The 13807-nt window shown below is 39.0% G+C and overlaps 2 protein-coding genes across 2 annotated transcripts in view; one reads left to right on the top strand and one right to left on the bottom strand.

Moving 5' to 3' along the window:
• Nucleotides 1-10600, top strand: part of LOC134822894 (NPC intracellular cholesterol transporter 1-like) — a 24997-nt gene extending 14397 nt beyond the window's left edge. The window contains exons 13-20 of the mRNA XM_063834164.1: nt 1543-1668; nt 1846-1997; nt 7361-7484; nt 7863-8044; nt 8305-8461; nt 8714-8803; nt 9329-9438; nt 9638-10600. Coding sequence (XP_063690234.1) covers nt 1543-1668; nt 1846-1997; nt 7361-7484; nt 7863-8044; nt 8305-8461; nt 8714-8803; nt 9329-9438; nt 9638-10382 — 1686 coding nt within the window. The 3' untranslated portion in view covers nt 10383-10600. The remainder of the gene's footprint in view (nt 1-1542; nt 1669-1845; nt 1998-7360; nt 7485-7862; nt 8045-8304; nt 8462-8713; nt 8804-9328; nt 9439-9637) is intronic.
• Nucleotides 2099-4726, bottom strand: LOC134822895 (uncharacterized protein DDB_G0271670-like). Its single transcript, XM_063834165.1, has 2 exons — nt 3129-4726; nt 2099-2470 (listed from the first exon to the last, which is right to left on the bottom strand). The coding sequence occupies exons 1-2, from the start codon at nt 4471-4473 to the stop codon at nt 2286-2288; spliced, it is 1530 nt and encodes a 509-aa protein (XP_063690235.1). The 5' UTR covers nt 4474-4726; the 3' UTR covers nt 2099-2285.
• Nucleotides 10601-13807: the final 3207 nt, after the last annotated feature.

The following is a 13807-nucleotide window of genomic DNA, read 5'->3' on the forward strand; positions in this document are numbered from 1 at the left end:
AACTCTAGAGATTAAGATGGAAAAATGAACTTCTTATGGTACTGGTAGCAGCATGCGTTAATTACGATGATTGTAAGTTTTAAACGTTATCAGGTCGGCCCATGGTGATATTTTCTTGCGCGTGCGAGAGAGGATCCCTGATGTCCTTTCTAGTTGTAATCTCCGGATTATGATTAATCACTCAACACTCAACTATCACGTGACTTTTCTAACCATTCTCTAGGTGGCCCTAAACGACTATTCGAAACCCTAACCCTCTAATCTGATCCCAACCAAATCCCTATTAAGAGTGTTGTACTCTCCTTTCACGAGTGTACACGTCATTTTAGACTACTAGTCCTTCTTCCTATGGTTTTATTGGCCTTTTGTTCTATACCTCATTACACACGGTTAGCAAGCTGTCAAGGAACCCTCTTAAAGTGCTTCAAGCAAAAGCTACTTCTAACACAGTGGCTTTATTATGTCCTTGCCATGAAGATGGCGAACTTGCTGGCGTGCGTACCTCTCCTTAAAGCTTTTACAATAGGACACGGCGATGCTTCTGTTGGCTGTCACCAGCTCACGTACCCGAGATATATGCGCCTGCAATAAAGCCTGAAACTGATGGAGGTCTCCACAGGTTTTTGCTTCTTTCTTCAGACCTTCAAGGATAATCGGGACCTTTCTTGGTTTATACTCGTTAGTCGTGCTACCAACTCTAAAGGTATCGTCTGTCTCTTAGTACCAAACTCCATCTTCCTATCAGGAACAGGGATTTTAACGAGATCCTCCAACACTGTAGGATGTGGAGTAGACGGAGGGAGAGGAGGATTATTTTCCTTTGTGACACAGATAATCTCAAGGTACTTCGGAGGTGGATCGCCTCTGATAGTTCGAATAATCTTCACAGTAACAGGAAAATTAGGTTTCGGACGTTGGTATTCTATCTCTGGGGGGGGGCCTAATTTTGCCCTATTTTCATATTATTTTAAATTTGTGGCTACCTTACTCTGTCAGTACACTTACCAAGGAACATGTGGGCCCATTAAAGCAAGAAAATCAATGACTATCGCATAAAAAAAATCCATAATTTATGCAAATTCGGCCTATCGTCCATTTTTGGGTTTCAGGCCTGCTGGGGAAATGACCATTTGTGAGCACCTCTTGGTACTTTTAGTTTTAGCATCAACTGAGGTGTTCAGGAGTAAGATGAGACAAAAAGAAACAGTTTGCAATCAAATTCATGACAAAAGGCCCAGCGCTCCGAATGGTGGACGAGCCCATAATTTGAGGACTATTTCGGACAATTTTTGACATTTTAAAAATGAGGACTCAAAATGGTTTGCTTAAGTTTTCAGAAGTCACATACGAATCTCCCAACCCTCCTTGGTATAGTAAATATACTAAGACACGAGTACCATTAAAGGAAAGTTGAGGAAATGAGGAGGGTTTCTCACTGGGGCGTCTTTTTTGGGACACCTGTATATCATCAGCTATAACCACATGACCATAATTTGCACGAAAACAACAGTTTATAAACATCTAACCTTTCTTTCCTCTCAGTCTCTACAGAAGAAGCTGGAAGAGAGAAAAGAACATAAAAAGGAACCGGACTTTTTGAAAGACCTATTGAGAGACGTTCTGGAAGATGTGGGTCCCAGTATGCTCATGAGCTCAACATGCCAAACTGTGAGTACTGCAGAGTGGGGATATGACATAGCCGATAGGAAAGAGAGCTGGAGGAAAATATTTAGTTAGATCTACGATTTATTTGGAGGAAAGAGAGCTGGAGGGAAATATTTAGTTAGATCTACGTTTTATTTGGATTAAAATATTAAATAGCAACATGAGTTATTGTTATATCAGGTTGCATTTTCTCTTGGAGCACTGTCGACAATGCCGGCAGTGCAGAACTTTGCTTGGAATGCAGCGCTGGCAGTCTTCATTGATTTCCTTTTCCAAATCTCAGCTTTTGTTGTTATCTTGACTATCGACACTAAACGAGAACTCGCTAGCAGGTTAGTTACATTTCATTGTTTTTATCTCTTGATTTATCCGTATTGGGTTGGTGATGCGACGATCTTTTTTGTTTTACTTTCATAGTCATAGTTATAGCTGTATAACTATAATGGTTATATTTATCTTTAAATTCATCATTCCTATTTCCTCCATTCTATAGTGGACCCCGACTGCAGTTATATACACCTTTTTGTAAAAATTTGTCACAGTTTTTCAATCACAACAAATCAATACTCACAATTCACATACATATTATGCAGCTAATTTAAAAGTCTTCTGCCAACAATCTACATGTGGAGGCTACAACTTTGTGATTTGAACAGCCCGCAAAAAACTGTTTTGAATGAACTTGTGATTGCTTCCTTTGCTTTGGCGGCAAACAATCCTAGTTTCACGACAAATAATGCTATTCCGTCAGTGACATCACCAACTTCTTTGTGCAGACACAACAGTTTCGTTTCGTCCTCTCCCCCTAAAAAGAGTTTTTTAAGGAGCGGGAGGAAATATTTAAGCTTATTAGTAACTAAAATGAAGTGCAGGCAATCTTCATATTAAAGATGTCACGTGACATATGATTCAGACAGTGTTAATGGTAAAACAAATTCGGATGTTAAATTCTGTTGAATAGAGCCTCAGCCTCGCGTTTTACGATCAACTATCAAGTTTTTGACTAAACAGAATTGACCGACATTGAGAATCACATACAGAAATTTAATTTTTTTTTATTGAAAATCTTTTCAAACAATACATACATGATTACACAATCGAATGAAATAAAATTGTTTACGAATTCTCTAAAATACGTTTAAATATCTTGAACGTACTGTATAATCAGAACACATGATATGTGAAACAATTAATTATTATTATCACTTCGAGATGGCAGGGCCTACTCTCATGCTGTCTATAGGTGATGATTAATCCTTGAAAAATTCAATGTGGATACATGCGAATATATATTCTAAATAACATAATATGTGTATGAACAATTTCACTTGCAAAACATGGCCCGTAGAGCAAGAAAGATAAATCAAATTACAACAAATTAAAATAAGGTACGCTCAGAAAACATACCGTAAACTAAAAATATGCACATAAAATATGGATTATTAGGACAGTGTAAAAATTACCTTTGCAGTCGAAGACTCCATCGCAGATTCTACCTCTTGGCACACACGTACCAGACTCATAATCACAAATCATCCCTCCACAATCCTTATTGATTGGTGGACTTGTGGGCTCATCCGGGTAAACAATAATTACACCATTAACAACCCCCTGATCAAACCCATCACTTCTGCTGTGGTTGTACCCAGTATTTCCGTCACAACTCGATTCGTCAGTTCCTTCCGGACAATCGTCCACGAAATCACAAAACCAGTCCTCTGACACACACTCTTCAGGGTAACCAGGACAGGGGACTTTTCCAGATATGGAGCATTTTTCGGGTTCTTCGGTGGAGGATATAGAAGGACTGGATTCGGAACTTGTGCTAGTTTTGGACGTGGTTGAAAAAGGGGTGCTGGAGGAGAGACTTGGGGTGGTGCTTGAAGATGAAGTTGAGGATGTTGTTGTGCCTGAAGATGAAGTTGAGGATGTTGTTGTATCTGAAGATGAGGTCGGGGATATCGGTGTGCTCGAAGATGAAGTTGAGGATGTTGTTGTGCCTGAAGATGAAGCTGAGGATGTTGTTGTGCCTGAAGATGAAGTTGAGGATGTTGTTGTGCCTGAAGATGAACTTGGGGATGTTTTTGTGCCTGAAGATGAAGTTGAGGATGTTGTTGTGCCTGAAGATGAACTTGGGGATGTTTTTGTGCCTGAAGATGAAGTTGAGGATGTTTCTGTGCCTGAAGATGAAGTTGAGGATGTTGTTGTGCTTGAAGATGAAGTTGAGGATGTTGTTGTGCCTGAAGATGAACTTGGGGATGTTGTTGTGCTTGAAGATGAAGTTGAGGATGTTGTTGTGCCTGAAGATGAAGTTGAGGATGTTGTTGTGCTTGAAGATGAAGTTGAGGATGTTGTTGTGCCTGAATATGAAGTTGGGGATGTTGTTGTGCTTGAAGATGATGTTGAGGATGTTGTTGTGCCTGAAGAAGACGTTGGGGACGTTGTTGTGCCTGAAGATGAAGTTGGGGATGTTGTTGTGCCTGAGGATGAAGCAGCAGATGTTGTCGATTTTGTAGCAGTTGTCGAACTTGTGCTTGTGGCAGGAAATGTGGTTGAAGGACTACTGCTTTTAGTCGTGAATATTGCTGAAGGACTACTGCTGGTGTCTGAAGTTGAAACAGCTGTTGTTGATTCTAAGGTTACTGTTGTTGCATTTGAGGCAATGGTGACAGCTTCATCAGCACCAGAAGTTATTATATCTTTAGCAGAGGGTTCTGTAGAATCTTCATTCGAGATTGCAGCTGATGCCACGAGATTTGTGCAAAGAATCCAAATGATAAATCTAAGTTGTATCCATCTAATTCGCATTTTCCTTGTGTAAATCGAATTTAAAGGTTCCTACAATCTCAAGTAGAACAATTGAACTGCAAAGGAATGTTTGAATTAAGAGTGATGATAAGGAGCACAAATAAAACAACAAATATTCATGCCATGAGGAGGAGAATTAAAATATTAGAGTTGGTCAAATTAACGGGTGTGAGCATTGTTCTGGTATATTACACTGGTTACTATTAAAGTGGGTCCACACTCCACAGATTTCCATGATGGAGATAGTGTTTACTGTGTTGAGAACGTGTATATTGTATAAACTAAGGACTAGGAACCGACCGGATTGGGGTTTTGGCTGCCGGACCGGATTCAGCCGGATTTGGATCTCAAATCCGGCAAGCCGGATTTTGCCGGACCGGAACCGGTGGTTTTAGAGTGAAATAAAAGGCAGCCGGATTTTGCCGGATTTTGCCTGTTTTTGCCGGATGTTGCCGGAAAATTTCCTTCCTTTCCACGCCTAATCTTCATCGAGCACTTCTTGCAGCTTGCATAAGGGATCCCATTTTCTTCAGAGTAGAACAACCAGACGGACGATGTTTTAGATTTACTACTACTCGACTCGACTTAGGGCGGCTTCAACGTCCGAACAGATATAGTTTTTTTACAAATCTTCCTATCTACTACTAGACATTGCTTAAACAAGCAGTACGTAGCAGACACAATATAACACGAGTAGACACGAGTCACGACACTGGACGAGTAATAATCAGAAATGATATCTAATTGGCATATGCTGCCAGACCCCTGATTGAGCGCGTTTGTGCGAATTCCCTTTTTTCATGCAAGTCTGAGTATCATTGGGTCACGTGACTTACAACCAGAGGTGCTTAATAAGGTTGTTCGTAAGCAGGCACTGTCTAGTACAGTACTAATCACCGTCTGGCGTCTAGAGCTGAGTCACGTGATTGCAGTAATGAGCTAATTAAGTAGCTACCCAGACCCTGAACACGTGACCTTCATATTTCGTATTTCATAATCAGAAGGTTAAATACTGCCAATTTTGCGATTATAGCCGGGGGCTAGCCCAGGGAGGTGGCCCAAAATATTTTCCGGTTTTTTCTAAGTCCGCACCTACCCCTCGATACACTATTCTGTATTCTGGACTCAAGGTTTCCCCCGGTAATGCGATCTCGGAAGGCAGGCCTCCCCTTTGCAACACGAGCTCGGAAGCGGGAGCTCTCGATACAGGAGGTACGTCTCGAGAACGACTCGGACCGAAAACTTTTAAGTTAAAATTTTTCGAAGTTTTTCTGAAAACCACTTTTTTCCACGATTCAGGCTACCCTGTTCATTATTAGCCGAAAATATTTTTTCGGTTTTTCGAAGTCCCCACCTACCCCTCGATACACAATTCTGGACTCGAGGTTTCCCCTGGTAATGTGATCTCGAAAGGCAGGCCTCCCCTTTGCAATACGAGCTCGGAAGCGGGAGCTCTCGATACAGGAGGTACGTCTCGAGAACGACTCGGACCGAAAAACTTTTAAGTCAAAATTTTTTAAATGTTTTTCTGAAAACCACTTTTTTTCCACGATTCAGGCTACCCTGTTCATTATTAGCCGAAAATATTTTTTCGGTTTTTCGAAGTCCGCACCTACCCATCGATACACAATTCTGGACTCGAGGTTTCCCCCGGTAATGTGATCTTGGAAGGCAGGCCTCCCCTTTGCAACACGAGCTCGGAAGCGGGAGCTCTCGATACAAGAGGTACGTCTCGAGAACGACTCGGACCGAAAAACTTCTAAGTCAAAATTTTTTAAAAGCTTTTCTGAAAACCACTTTTTTTCCACGATTCAGGCTACCCTGTTCATTATTAGCCGAAAATATTTTTTCGGTTTTTCGAAGTCCGCACCTACCCATCGATACACAATTCTGGACTCGAAGTTTCCCCCGGTAATGTGATCTTGGAAGGCAGGCCTCCCCTTTGCAACACGAGCTCGGAAGCGGGAGCTCTCGATACAGGAGGTACGTCTCGAGAACGACTCGGACCGAAAAACTTCTAAGTCAAAATTTTTTAAAAGCTTTTCTGAAAACCACTTTTTTTTCCACGATTCAGGCTACCCTGTTCATTATTAGCCGAAAATATTTTTTCGGTTTTTCGAAGTCCGCACCTACCCATCGATACACAATTCTGGACTCGAAGTTTCCCCCGGTAATGTGATCTTGGAAGGCAGGCCTCCCCTTTGCAACACGAGCTCGGAAGCGGGAGCTCTCGATACAGGAGGTACGTCTCGAGAACGACTCGGACCGAAAAACTTCTAAGTCAAAATTTTTTAAAAGCTTTTCTGAAAACCACTTTTTTTTCCACGATTCAGGCTACCCTGTTCATTATTAGCCGAAAATATTTTTTCGGTTTTTCGAAGTCCGCACCTACCCATCGATACACAATTCTGGACTCGAAGTTTCCCCCGGTAATGTGATCTTGGAAGGCAGGCCTCCCCTTTGCAACACGAGCTCGGAAGCGGGAGCTCTCGATACAGGAGGTACGTCTCGAGAACGACTCGGACCGAAAAACTTCTAAGTCAAAATTTTTTAAAAGCTTTTCTGAAAACCACTTTTTTTCCACGATTCAGGCTACCCTGTTCATTATTAGCCGAAAATATTGTTTTGATTTTTTTCGGTAAAAAAAACTGAAATCCGGCAAAAATCCGGCAAATTTTTTTCCAGCCGGAGCCGGAACCGGAACCGGATTTTGAAGCCGGATATCCGGCCGGAACCGGATTCAGCCGGATTTCCGGTCGGTTCCTACTAAGGACCCATCATCATAATGTTGAATAATATCAAATATGGAGTTGGTTAAATCTTCCGGCAAGGCAGGGAAGAAGGAATTAAATAATAGCAGTTTCAAAAGTTGAGTATTTTTTTACAGGAGCGACATCAGCTGTTACAAGTTGAGAGATGCTGACATGAGAAATAGAAAGGGACCAGTTCGTTACTTTATACAGAACATTTGGGCGGAGACGCTCTTTACCGAATCTTACCTTGGCAAAATTGTAAGTCATTCGTAAGTTATTTGTTACGGGCAGGATTATTTACTGCCAGTTTTCATCTTTTTTATACATATGTATAGCGGAATTTTGAACAGATAAAGTTTTTTTAAATATTTTTCCATGATAGGAATTTGCTATTATTTGCTATATTAGTGTATCGCCGATTAAATTTCAAAATCTCAGCGCGGATGACAGACAATTATTTATTGAAACTGTCCCTTGTACTCAGTCAGAGTTTTATACCATTAAGATTTAAGGCACTACTATTAATATTATTACGATAACGATCTACTCCCGAACATGGTAAAGTGTACTGAATATTTAAAAATCAGATAAAACAAGCTGAGAGTTGTGGCTTGTTTTCAAATCACCACCTGTCAGGTCCGAGCACTGCTCGTCTCCTTCTTCCTGGTTTGCACTCTGATGAGCGGTGTTCTCATCACCCACACGGGGATAGGACTGGATGAGTCCATGGCACTCCCCTCTGATTCCCATGTCAAGTCTTACTTTGATGACATCTTCGAGTATCTTAACCTGGGTCCGGAAGTGCACTTTGTTTTTAGGTATGTTGAAGTCTGTTTTCTCTGTTGAAGATATTTGTTTCTGTTTTAACAACTCTTTTGATCAAAAGGGTCCCACTAAAGTGTGGAAGCCCTGCGTTGTTCAACAAATATAAGACAATTCTATAGCAACATGGATGTGTTCTTCAAAGGAAAACGTATTGCAAAACATAGCCATAAACAGTGTGTTGGTTTGTCTTTCTCACAAGTAGACACCAGAATTAAAATTAACACTAACAGAGAACTTATACACACCTCTCTAGGAGCCCGAACAAGGGTGTAACTTTGAATGTCTTCGACGAGAAAATTCATGACCAGCTGCTGGGCTCGACCAACTCGATGTACAACCTGATGAAGTCTTACAGCAATGACAAGCGAGAGAAGTACTTGACGGGCACTGTTGGATCCTGGCTTTCACAGGTCTGAATCTCAGTATTTCATATTACTTTCCTAGAAATTCGGTAGAAAATTATATTTTGGCTTGCTCGTGGCAATAGTACCCAGACTACAGAGATTATGATGGTCTAAGCTTTTTCCTTGTGTACTGAGTAGAAATATTAGAAGAGCTCAGTGATTATGAGCCCTAAATTGTAACCAGTATTTAACGATTTATCAATTCTGATTTCTGTTCTAACTGAAATATTGACCTCTTCACCTTTTCTCTGTTCACAGTTTGAGGATAATTGGATCATTTCCCCGACCTGTTGCAGACACGCCCACAACGACTCGCTCGTGTTCTGTCCCAGCAGAGACATTGATTCGGTAACTAATCATTAAACCATTTGTTCATTTCCATTATTTATCTTGATCGTCCTGACGAAATTGTCACCCATCTCACATCTAGTTTTACATTTACTCTATTCCTTGTAAGATGCAGGGAGGGTTTAGATATAAGGGGGAAAAAGCCGTGCTCTCACTTTTTAATAGATAAATCAAAGAATCCTAACTTTGCAGGTCTGTATAGAGTGTGATAAGAATCCTAACTTTGCAGGTCTGTATAGAGTGTGATAAGAATCCTAACTTTGCAGGTCTGTATAGAGTGTGATAAGAATCCTAACTTTGCAGGTCTGTATAGAGTGTGCTAAGAATCCTAACTTTGCAAGTCTGTATAGAGTGTGATAAGAATCCTAACTTTGCAGGTCTGTATAGAGTGTGATAAGAATCCTAACTTTGCAGGTCTGTATAGAGTGTGCTAAGAATCCTAACTTTGCAGGTCTGTATAGAGTGTGATAAGATTCCTAACTTTGCAGGTCTGTATAGAGTGTGATAATAATCCTAACTTTGCAGGTCTGTACAGAGTGTGATAAAAGAACCCGCGGGGAGGACGAGGACTTTTCTCAAATTTACAAACACCTTACCTGGTACCTGGAGGACGTACCGGAGACCAATGCTGATATGTAAGTACCGATATATATTTCCAACATAGATCTAGAAAAAACTTTGCACCGTTCACTCCGTCAATAGTGATCCCATTAAGAAGTTTTATGGAGCAAAGATTAAGCTTGCACTTCACGTGGCTCAACACATTGTTAACTCTTGAAGGAGTCAGTGAGAATGACACTGTTTCAAGTCCGTACTAAAGTGAACAACTCGCAGGTGTATATACGGTGGTAAAGCCCAGTACGGAACAGCCGTGAAGTTCGCTCAGTCTAACCTCGGAGTAACTGCCGCCTACTTTACCCTATCCCATCCCCGTTTATCTGGTTCTAACGACTTCATCGCTTCCAGGAGAAACTCTCTTAAACTAGCAGATCACATTAACAAACTGAACAAGGATATAGAGGTCTTCCCGTATTCATCCGCCTACCATTTCTACGAACAATATGATACAATCGTCACGGAAACCGCAGTAAATCTCAGTATTTGCATTTTAGCGGTGATGATTGTCAGTTTCTGTATGCTCGGTTTCCAGTTTTATCCCTCCCTGGTTATACTTATCTCCATCACCATGGTGATTGTGGACATGATGGGTGTCATGGTGATGGTCGGTATTCCTCTGAACGCTATCTCCCTAGTGAACCTGATCATGTCAGTTGGTATTGCTGTGGAGTTTTCTGCTCACATCGTCAAATCGTATGTCAGCAGCCCGTTCACTTGTCCCAGACGCAAAGCCAAGTTCGCTCTGGTAACAACTGGGCCAAGTGTTTTCAGTGGAATAACTTTGACCAAATTTGTGGGGATCGTAGTGCTAGCTTTTGCAAAATCCAAGCTTTTTGAGATGTTTTATTTCAGGATGTTTTTATCGGTCATAGTGCTCGGAGTAACTCATTCGTTGATATTCTTACCAGCTTTTCTGTCTATAGATTTTATGGGCTTCGTCAATAATGGATTTTATCTATGATAATTTGTTTCGGGAAGTTAAAGATAATTTACTTTGGGCTAACCTTTTTTCGATTGACGCGCTTTTTTCAACAGATTTTATTAAAAGCGAGTGAAAAATAATCTAATGTGCTTTCGTTTATTATTAATATTAGTATAACTATACAGTAGCTATTAAATCGCTTTTATTATTTGTTCCAGAGGGTACAAACTTTCTGTATATGTTTTTCTAATTTTTAAAAGTAATTATACTTTTCCCTCTTGGTCTTAATGACAAGAAGAAAGGAACGGGCAACATCTCCCAAGATCGGGTTATGAATTATTTTAGTGGACAGATTGCTCGATACAAACGTGGCAGAGGGAATGGAAAGAAGAAAGTTCAGCCTAAGAAGTATCTGGATACCATAGAGTCTGATATTAACAGGCTGAAAGATAACATCTCTTCAGAACATTCCATATACAAAACATTAAAATGTTATAGCTTATCAGATTTAGACACTCTCTACTCTTTGAGTCAAAATAATTCAGGATTGATTTACAACGAATGTTCTTCTTTCTGTTCAACATTTTCCCCCAAATACCATCAGAACAAATCTGAATCCAGTAATAGAGAATTTATAATTGTTCCATTTAATTGCAAATTCATTGATAATCTTAACCTAAAATCTATTTTCTCTGACACTTCAGTCATTGATTTGCTTCCCATTTTGATTCAGTCTTTTACACCATTACAGATTTATTATCAGTATAATGATCCTATAAGTCTTTCTATTTGTAACTATGCTTCATTCTTAAAGAAACGTTCTATTTCTGATATTAAATCTATTTTAGGTAGTCCATGCGATTGTCACTCCTCCCCTTTCAATTATCCTCCTCATGGACATGTAGTTACTGGTAATTTAGATATTGTTGATAATGTTGAACTTAGCGAAGTACTTTCCTACGGTTGTAAATACAGAATTCCCACATTTAAATCTCCAGATGAGATATATATGTCAGTTACCGAAGCTGTCGATAAATTTATAAAATCAAAAAGTAGAAAGTACTGTCAAAAAGAAGTAAAGTTCAGCGATTGGAAGGAAAAAGTGTTATCAATAGTTTCCAATCGTATTGAATATTACAAGAAAAACTTTCCTAAAACATTTGAAATAAAAGAAAACACACTGGAAAAAGATGATGTTAAAAGAAGTCTTAAATTGCTGAAAAGTAAATACATTATTTGTAGTATCGACAAAGCTTCTGGTAATTTTTCATTTATTTGTAAAAAGTTTTATGTAAAAACTCTTGTCAATGAAATGGGTTTTGATCCTAATACTCTAGAATGTATAGGTAATGATACATATAAACCCTGTAGCGAAGACGAGACTCATTATGTCAATAAAATATCTGAGAGTCTAAAGGAGAGATTTAATGTACAAGTTGAAGATAAAAACTTGCGACTAGCACGCATCTTCTGGAACCCTAAGCTTCATAAGAACCCTTAAACAAGGCGAGGTTCATTGCAGGTGCCCGTTTTTGCGTTACGAAACAACTTAACGTCCAAGTTAACTGTTGTCTGAAACTTTTGAGGAAATACTTCAAGAAATACTGCGAGGCAATCTACAACAACAGCGGTATAAACATGTTTTGGAGCATAGATTCCTCAAGTGAATTCCTTGAAGCTATCAAAAACAGCGATGTTTATAATATACAAGTATATGATTTTACTACTCTTTATACCAGATTAGACTTGATTGAAGTAGAGAATATGATTAATGAAGTTGTTGATTTAATACTTTCAGACCGTAATAGATATATTTGTATTTCTAAAAGAGACAGTAATACATGTTTCTTTTCCAATAAAACCTATGATTCTCATGCCTGCTTTAGTCAAGATGACCTAAAAGAGGCTGTTAAATTTATTATTTATAACACTTATGTCGTCTTCGGTGGGATTGTATTCATACAAACCAAGGGTATTCCTATGGGTGGAAATTCAAGTTCCCCTATAGCTGATCTCACTGTTGGCAAAAAGGAATTTAATTATATGAAACGTTTACTTCAGGAAAAGAAAATGGGATTAGCAAAGATATTATCCAATAATAAACGATATGTTGACGATTTATCTATTATTAACTACCTTTACTTTCATCATTTGATTAAAGATATTTATCCTAATTCATTGGAGATGGAGCGAGCTGGTTCCAATAATCAAATCATTAACTACCTTGATTTAAATATTAATATTTCCACAGAAGGACTAGAAATATCAGTGTATAACAAAACTGATGATTTTAATTTTCATGTTGTATCCCTTACATTTCCTCACAGTAACATCCCAACCGAGGTTGGCTACAAGTTCAAGTCAAGTTCTTAGATATGGTAATGTTTGCACTAGATTGGATATCTTTACCTCCCATCTTCACAAAATATTCAAAATTCTAATTGATAGAGGATATAGCCGTGATAGACTGATTAAAGGCATTAAACGTTGTCTGAGGAAATATGATAACGTTTTCAGGAAGTTCGGTATTCTAGATGACCATAACATTATTAAAGAACTCCCCTGATATCTTTTGATTTATTGAAACACGGGTACTAACTCTGCTAAACTGAACAAATTCTGAAACTTAGGTGAATAAGTGTACAACGTGCTAAACCGAAGTTCAGACTGACCAGTGAAAATGGGCGAGCGTACCAAGTGTCATTTTAATTAGAAGTTTTAGTCAGTGATTTATTATTGAAGCTTGTAATTACAATATCTAATGCTCCTATAAATACTTTAATTAATTGTTTGTTCCGTTATTCTTTTTCCTTCCTCTTTTCCTTGTCATCCCCTTTAGTTTTAAGATTCTTGCTATAAATGGCTACAGCTAACACTATTAATGCTAAGTACCAAACAACAAGTGGGAGGTGGATCGTTGGTATACCATTAAATCGATTTAACACCGCAATTCCAGTCGCAAGCCTGGGACCACTACTAGCATAGTCACAACATCTACAAAGCTGCCATATAGCCTGACTGACAATTTTCTCGACTGACTGACAATGTTTCTTCTTTTTCCCCATTTAGAATACAAAGATTAGTACATTTTAGCTTATGATTAATATTATATTTTTACCTATAGTTTACCTAGATTTCATATGTTTTTGATGTTACGTCATGAAAACCGTTAGATCCTAAATCCTAAAATTATATAGTTACGGGCATGTTATCTCATTGTACAGTACATAGCGATTAGTATTAGACACCTCTTAAATAAATCCAAGTCTGAGTCTTATTTTCTAATCGTACACCTTTTTCGTCCTTTTTTTCGTCCTTTTGGGCACAATTTAAAATTTTGGCCAGGGTGTCGGTGATGAATTTGAAACGAAATAAAATTTATTTTTCCAGGCTAGCCAAGTCTTTTGTGTGGGGATACCTTATCGGGCCTTATTTAGACGGGCATTAAATGAACGGACATAATT

This window comes from Bolinopsis microptera, chromosome 11 (assembly GCF_026151205.1).
Source record: "Bolinopsis microptera isolate Bmic1 chromosome 11, MBARI_Bmic_1.0, whole genome shotgun sequence".
Classification (NCBI taxonomy): domain Eukaryota; kingdom Metazoa; phylum Ctenophora; class Tentaculata; order Lobata; family Bolinopsidae; genus Bolinopsis; species Bolinopsis microptera.